The sequence below is a fragment of the Pygoscelis adeliae genome, unplaced genomic scaffold, assembly GCF_000699105.1.
Source record: "Pygoscelis adeliae isolate BGI_AS28 unplaced genomic scaffold, ASM69910v1 Scaffold500, whole genome shotgun sequence".
NCBI lineage: Eukaryota > Metazoa > Chordata > Aves > Sphenisciformes > Spheniscidae > Pygoscelis > Pygoscelis adeliae.
This window is the reverse complement of record NW_008823918.1, coordinates 402,153-409,557: the sequence shown is the minus strand read 5'-3', so window position 1 is coordinate 409,557 and position 7,405 is coordinate 402,153. Positions and strand designations below refer to the sequence as shown.

Genomic DNA, 7,405 nt, shown 5'->3' with positions numbered 1-7,405 from the left:
GACTGTTTCCCCTCTGCTGTGTTGTATTTCCAGCAGGCATCTGGTAAGTTGAAGTCCCCCACGTGAACAAGGGCTTGCAATTGTGAGACTTCTCCCAGCTGCTTATAGAATATTTCATCTGCCTCTTCACCCTGGTTGGGTGGTCTATAACAGACTCCCACCATGATATCTGCCTTGTTGGCCTTCCCCCTGATTCTTACCCATAAACACTCAACCCTATCGTCACCATCATTAAGCTCTAGACAATCAAAACACTCCCTAACATACAGGGCTACCCCAGCGCCTCTCCTTCCTTGCCTATCCCTTCTGAAGAGTTTATAGCCATCCATTGCAGCACTCCAGTTGTGTGAGTCATCCCACCGTGTTTCTGTGATGGCAACTATATCATAGTTTTCCTGCTGCACAATGGCTTTCAGCTCCTCCTGCTTGTTACCCATGCTGCGGGCATTGGTGTAGATGTACTTCAGTTGGGTTATTATTGATCTCGCCGTCTTTTTGGGGGGAGAAACCCTAATTCCCATGTGACCATTCTCAGGCGCTTCTATGGTTTCTAACACAGCCATAACCCTTGCATCTTTGCTGCTGCATGGATCTCCATGTCATTAGAGAATATCTGAGTAGAAATTGGTGCTACACAATCTGAAGAGGGAAAAAAATAGCTGTAATTCAGAAAAGAGAGACTACTGGTTTACAGTTAACTGTCTAGTGACCAAAGGTAGAAGAAAAAATAATCAGCCTATAACAAATGAGTTGCAGAATATCAGTATCTGCTAATATTCTGACTATTCAGTTTAAATTGTATCACTCTATTTAATAATATAGCTAACACTTCTAAAGTGGCATACAGTTCATTTATTAATTCCACAAGCAATTCAGGGACATAAGTATAACAGTACTTTCCTCTCTGAAACCTTGAGTGTTCATCAATTCTTTCTTGCTTCCTGTCCTTGTAAATCATAAAGGAAGTTTGGAGGCAGTCTAGTATTCTGTACCATTTTATCTTAATAGGAGGGATATAAGGGAAGGAGAATCCGAAAAAACAATGGGAATGCAGCTGCAATTGTTTGACAGAACGCCCAACCACCCAGACCTTATGATGCAGTTGAAAAGAACCTAAGCCCTACATTACATCAAGTAATCTCTCTCAAACTTTGATAGTTAACAACATTACTACTTGTATTGGTTTCAAACAAATGGAGAGAGTGGATAAAAAGTGTTCTTACCCAATTCATAGAGATGACCACCTACATTAACTAATGCAATAAAGTGAAGATCTACTTTTTCATCTATACTTGGTGCCTGCAAGACAAAACAAAACAAAAAGAAATTGTGTTCACTAAAACTTTTATCACAATATGATTAATGAGAACATATAATCATAATATGCAAAACACCTGGCCAACAGAAATCACAAGTGAGAAGCACATTCTGGGTCTATACAGAATGGCAGAAGTCATACTGCAGAACATTTCGGAACATAAAGCAGCTTTCTGCAATGCACAGATCAGTAAGAATCCTTTCAGTAAAGTATCTGGAAGTACTTCCAATTACAGCTTTATATACAAGGTTTATTTTTCATTACTGAATTAGAAGTAGTATCAGCTCAAATACATTAACATTAAAAATAAACATTAACATTCATATAAATAGCAACTCCTTCACTAACCCATCTCCCATAACAAAGTGACGCAGGGCTGAACTCTGAACCTGTAGTATTTTAAAACTGAAAATATTCACTTGGTCAAAATAATTTTTTCCTCATAAGCCACGTATAGTACAGTTAACCTGTTTCCTCTTCACAGGCAGTCGAAAGAAACAGTTCACACATCTTACGTGGGGAGGAAGGAAAACAACCAGAGGTGCCTAGACTGAAATTCCAACATGGCATTATACCAAGAAAGGACTGAAGTGCAGTGACAGCATCAAGTGACATGACATAAACAATGGTTACAGTTGGTAAAGATCTATCTAGCCCAGTACTGTGTTGCCAACTTACAGCAACCAGAAGTTTTTTCAGAAGAAAACAGGGCATGCACAGCATGGTACTCTGCCAGCTCACATTCCCAGCATGCATTAAACAGTGGTTTTTGAACTTCTGAGCCAAAAGGTGCATCACCACTGTTGTGTTCAACAGCAACTGATGGTCTTATTTCCTCATCAATCTGTCCAGTCCGCATCTGAGCCTCGGTCCACAATTTAAGAAGATACTGTGTGAGGGAATGGGAAACAGCACCTCAGTTTTTCTTAAATTATCAAGAAAATCTTGATCATGCCATTTTCTTCCATCTTGTAATTACTGTTAGCCTTATGTGAATTTCTTGAAGCACCCCAAAAATCTAAGAATTTGCCAGAAACAGATTAGAGTGTAAAATGAGTTGTAGAACCTTCCAGTCGCATCACGTTTTCAAGACTGGGTTAAAAGTTTCCTTCTTCCTGATGGTCACGAAAAAAGACTTTAAAAGATGATCTAAATTGAAGAAATGTAGCAAACAACCAGAACAATAAAGCAAAGAACAAGAAGTCACCATAAGTCCTTCAATACATCAAGAACGCCAAAGAACACAGCATTACAGAGGAACTGCCAACAGCTTACAGAAATTCTATGTAGCAAGCTCAAAAACGAGGGAAAAAGAAAAACAAAACAAAAAACCACACAACCTCCCCTCACCCTCATTTGAGATTAATCTCCGTGACCAGTTAAAGTGTGAAAGGCATAAATACCCTGTTTCATCTCTGTTTCAGAGGGCCTAAAAAAGAAAAAGCGCCTCCCTGCCGCTGAAGATGAGGCAGCTATCAAAGGAACGAGAGGACCTTTCCACCAGATCTCCAAGGAGTCTTTTCCCCCTATTGCGTAAGTGAATTGCCGTTGAGAATTTTGCTTTACAGAAGGCCAAACAGAGACAGGGCTTAGAAAAAAAAGCAAGCAAAACAAGCAGCCTCTAGAGTTTGGCTACCCCAGTTGTAAACTTCCAAGGGCCACAGGTTTCCGTAACTTCCTGAAAACCACACAAGACAGTAGCTGGCAACCAATGGGAATAACAACAAGGTGCCATCGATCAACCAACAGTTCAGAGGCACCTAAACCACGGTGCTATAAAAGCGTGCAGGCAGGCAAAGCTGAGAGTCCTTGCCAAATCCCACATTGCCACCTAATCCCCGTGTAGAGACACGACTTCATGGCTGTTCACTTACCAATTAAACCTACCAACTAGGAAATCTGGGCGTAAGGAATTTCAGAGTTAGGAGAAAGACTACTGCCAGTTAGTCTCACTTTATGAAGGAAATGGCTTAGCATTTAACAGCTTGCATCTGAATATATGCTACCTGGGCTCAAATTGACATTAACTAGAAGAGCTCGAAGTATCACTATTATTTCAGAGGACCTTGAGGTGTCCAGGATTTGGTTTTGATCACATTTAGAAAAAAATACAGTTGTCCCTTTGACCGTTTTGAGTGTTGTGTTCTTTGCCAGCTTTTAATAAACACCTTTTCTATAGAGGGACGCTTGGCATGCTTGGAATGCTGAGCCTATATACAGCTAGAAGATGGATAGGGAAGCCATCAAAAAAAAAGCATGATTAACTTTTCATAGAGTTTACTTGAAGACAGTGCTGCTCCTATAGAATCCCGCTGAATTTTTGTACATGCCTAATCTAAATAACGTGCTTCCATTAAGTGCTACTGCCACAACCCGTGAGGAATGTTGTTTTTACATTTTTAATTCCCCAACCTCATAGAAAGAATGAAAGTGCCATGCCATTATTAAAGTTTCTACCACATGTTCTAATGTAGACAGCCTCCTTCCTTTGTGATTTCTTTTCATCTAATGGAGATAGCAGTAAATTTACTACCAAGTAGATCTATTATATTTCTTCAAAAATTAGGATTTCAATAATTTTTGACAGGCAATTATTTGCATAATCATAAGCACAGAGAAACAATAGGGTCTGAATAGTCAAGATAACCTAGAACTTTGTATTATAAAAAACTGTTGCTTATGACTTAGGCAAACAAGTAACTGGATTAAACTTTCCCAATGTGATGAATCTGATCCAAAATCCCCCTGCCCCTCCTTAGGTACAAAAAAAGATATCCATTGCATATGTGTGCATGCACACGCGCACACAGACACACACACGAAAAGAAGCCTAGTCAGGCCAATTTCTACTTCACTGGGAAGCTCTAGAAATTCTAACACTTGAACCACAAGATTTTAAATTTCAAAGGAATGGAAAGAAGAGGGAATGTCAGCTTAAGGGAGATGTCTTTTGTGGTCTCCTTGAAAAGCTACACCTTTGGCCAAATTTTCAGCTTTTAATGAACGGTCTGTGAATAATTAAAAGAACAAGAGAACCTAGTTCTAGGGAGGCTACCTGCATGTTCATCACTAGGTAGTGTTTTCAGAGCAATTACAGAGGATTTTCTCTTGATTAGTCTTCTTGCCAAAGACCACTGTAACATCAACATCAGTCAGAAGTGTTGGGATGACCTGTTCCTTTGATTTTTTTCTCTTAGAAGCCCACTCAATGTGCAAAAGGAGACAGCAGATTTGAATGACCACATGTATGAACCACAAGGAAGGAGAAAGACAGAGGAGTCTAAATGAGATGATTGTCTAACCAGGATTTGGAACTAACCTCTGGGATTCAAGACTCATTTTCCAAGTCTTCCAAAGAGCTGCAGCACTCAGTGAAAGAAAATTTATATTTCTTTCCTATCCGGAAAAGACAGAAAGAGGACAAATACCAGTATCTTGGGTCGCTTACAGAAGCCTATGCTATGGTTTCAACCTTAGTACAAGAAATAAGTTTTGGTAGCATGGGTTAGTGGACATCACTTTTCCAATTTATCTCTTCAAAAGAAAAAAAACCCTGAAAAATAGTGACCAGTAGACTTGAAACTGATTTGAAGAGGAAAAATGCAAGAAGTTTAGCACTCAAAGTGATGGTTCTGAGAACACTTTCTCAGCTGTAATTTGTTCTCAAGGTATTGAGATAATGCTCAATGATAATATAGCGCATCTTCATGAGTACCCAGTCTCGTATACAAAAGTGACAGCCAAGGTTGTCAAGCCCTCTAATCTTGGATACCACATTAAAAGCACCTAGATAGAATCATAGAATCATTTAGGTTGGAAAAGACCTTTAAGATCATCGAGTCCCAGTTTTTCAGAGGATTTGACTGCCTTCTCTTGCTAACCTGGACATTCAAATTAAGTAATAAATAATTACTGACTGCTGTGAGAAGTCAATTTTAATTGACTTCTCTCAGACCAATACCCATTAGTTCATGTTATCGAAACAGCACTTCTACATTTCTTCTTCTATTCTTCACTAGCAGATTTCCAATCCGTAATTTTTTAAAATAGCACTTCCCAAAGTTTTTACTGTACAAATGGCAACCCTTTCTACTCCCTCTTGTTGCACTGAGAAACTCCTTGATTTTACCTTTCACCACTGCATGCTGCCTTCTCCTCATGAACTACAACAGTCTTCTTTCTTGTTGTTGCACTAACGTTCAAAAACTCAGTGGTACACCTCTATATCATTGTTTGCCCAATCATACCAGCTGGTCTAATAAAGTATATTTCATCACCTACACAGTTTATCTTGCTAATGCACTTAGGCCATTATCCCAACCTAAAAGTCAGTATTCAATTTCATGCATTTGAAATCTTTTGATGTTCAAATGTTGCTAACTTAGAACAAAACTGTTGAACAAATTTGATGTGTAACTGTTGGGTTTTTTTTCCCCAAAACTGCATCTCTGGGACAAACACACAATTAGGAAAAAAAAAAATTCTGTCTTGCTCTCATGGACATACTGAACAAGTCCTTACCTCCATCCTGCTTAAAAGTTATTTATGAAAGACCACATTATAAAAACAGGTTCAATGTTACATGACAGATTTCAGGCAACTTCTTTCACCTAAATCTTGTATTTTTATTATTCCCTTACGCTTTCTCTTGAGAGAATGCAGTGAAGCAAGAAGTCTCTCAAACCAGTTTAGTAGAATGCTTTGCATTACAGGTAGTGTAATGGGAAACTGGGAAAGAAAAAAACACCACTTGTGTTAAGTCAAAAAATTGGCATCAAGAGTCTATCAGGTTCTGGAAGAAGAGTGGTAAAGACTCATAAGGAAAAGACAACTTTGCAGAACCTTGAGGAATAAAAAGTTTCAGATGCATCCAATTGAAAGATCATGACAAAAGTAACTGAAGTCTAAGAGAAGAAAAAACCTTAGTGGTTTAACTATACAATTTCACTCACAAGAAGTTAGAAGACACCAAAGAAAAACATATTAAAAAATGAAGTTTACACAACAAAACATTAGGTATGGTTTGGATTCAATGCATTTTGAAGCAAAGGGGAAAAAGTGATGCAATTGCTATCGGGTAGATTTGGTGTCTGTAATTCCCATTTTGAAGCATGGAACATGCTTGGGCAAATATACTGTGTAGGCCTGTGAAAGCCATTTGAATCCTGGTTAAAATACTGCAATTAAAACAAAGACCACTGGAATGATGATCACAAGTTTCAGCAAGATTATTTCTGGCTCATTCTCACAGTGACATCTCTATTCATGCTCAATATACTGCAGTGAGTTTACGGTATTTGAAATGCTCTGGAGTTTCACAGTTGAACATACACAGCTAATTTAGATCAAGGTACCCCTTGTCCACAATAATGAAAAAGAATTTCTATAAGAAAGGTGCTGAGGGACTGTCTTGAGTGCTGACCCAAGAACAGACAAGAAGTTCCTTTGTTAAGCATTGCCTTATGTATTTTTCTACCATGCTGTCATGGTAGACAAGCTGTCTCAAGTTTATTACCTCTGTGTCAGGTGAGGTACAATTCCAAGCTGCAGGACAGTAGCATCTGATTTTGAACAGGAAAATGTCAAGCAAGAAGGTGAAATTCACAGATGGGCTCTATCAACAACGAGAGCATCTGGATACAGAATGTTTATACAAACACAAATCTCCCTTTAGATCCATAAGCAAGAGGGATTATTCAGCAGTGTGCTGCTCTAAATAGGTATTTCTTGGGTTTTTTTAAAGAACGGGAACTTTAGTCTGACACAGAAAGTAAATGTGAGAAAAAAAACAGGGCATGTTTTCCACCTTGATAAGTGTGGGAAATAAAAAAGAATTAGGAGATTAGCTTGACATATAAAAGGCAGCAAAATGATCCTAAGGCTATGAGAGACGCTAAACTAAAAGAACAGATGAGCTGGAAGAATATGAGATCATTACAAGGATTGAGGAAAAGTCAACATTACTAATGAAGCATGTTGTTACCTACAGCTTAAAAGTTTGCCACATCTACTGCAATTTATCAGGTTTGCATAGAACATTTCCAGACCATATTTTCAATATTTTTTTTTTTTTTAATAAGTTCTTAA

General features: G+C 38.4%; 1 protein-coding gene across 1 annotated transcript in view; it reads right to left on the bottom strand.

Moving 5' to 3' along the window:
* The window catches only part of UCHL3 (ubiquitin carboxyl-terminal esterase L3 (ubiquitin thiolesterase)), a 46,790-nt gene that overhangs the window by 5,761 nt on the left and 33,624 nt on the right, over window positions 1-7,405 (bottom strand). The window contains exon 6 of the mRNA XM_009319536.1: window positions 1,224-1,299. Within this exon, the coding sequence (XP_009317811.1) occupies window positions 1,224-1,299 (76 nt within the window). The remainder of the gene's footprint in view (window positions 1-1,223; window positions 1,300-7,405) is intronic.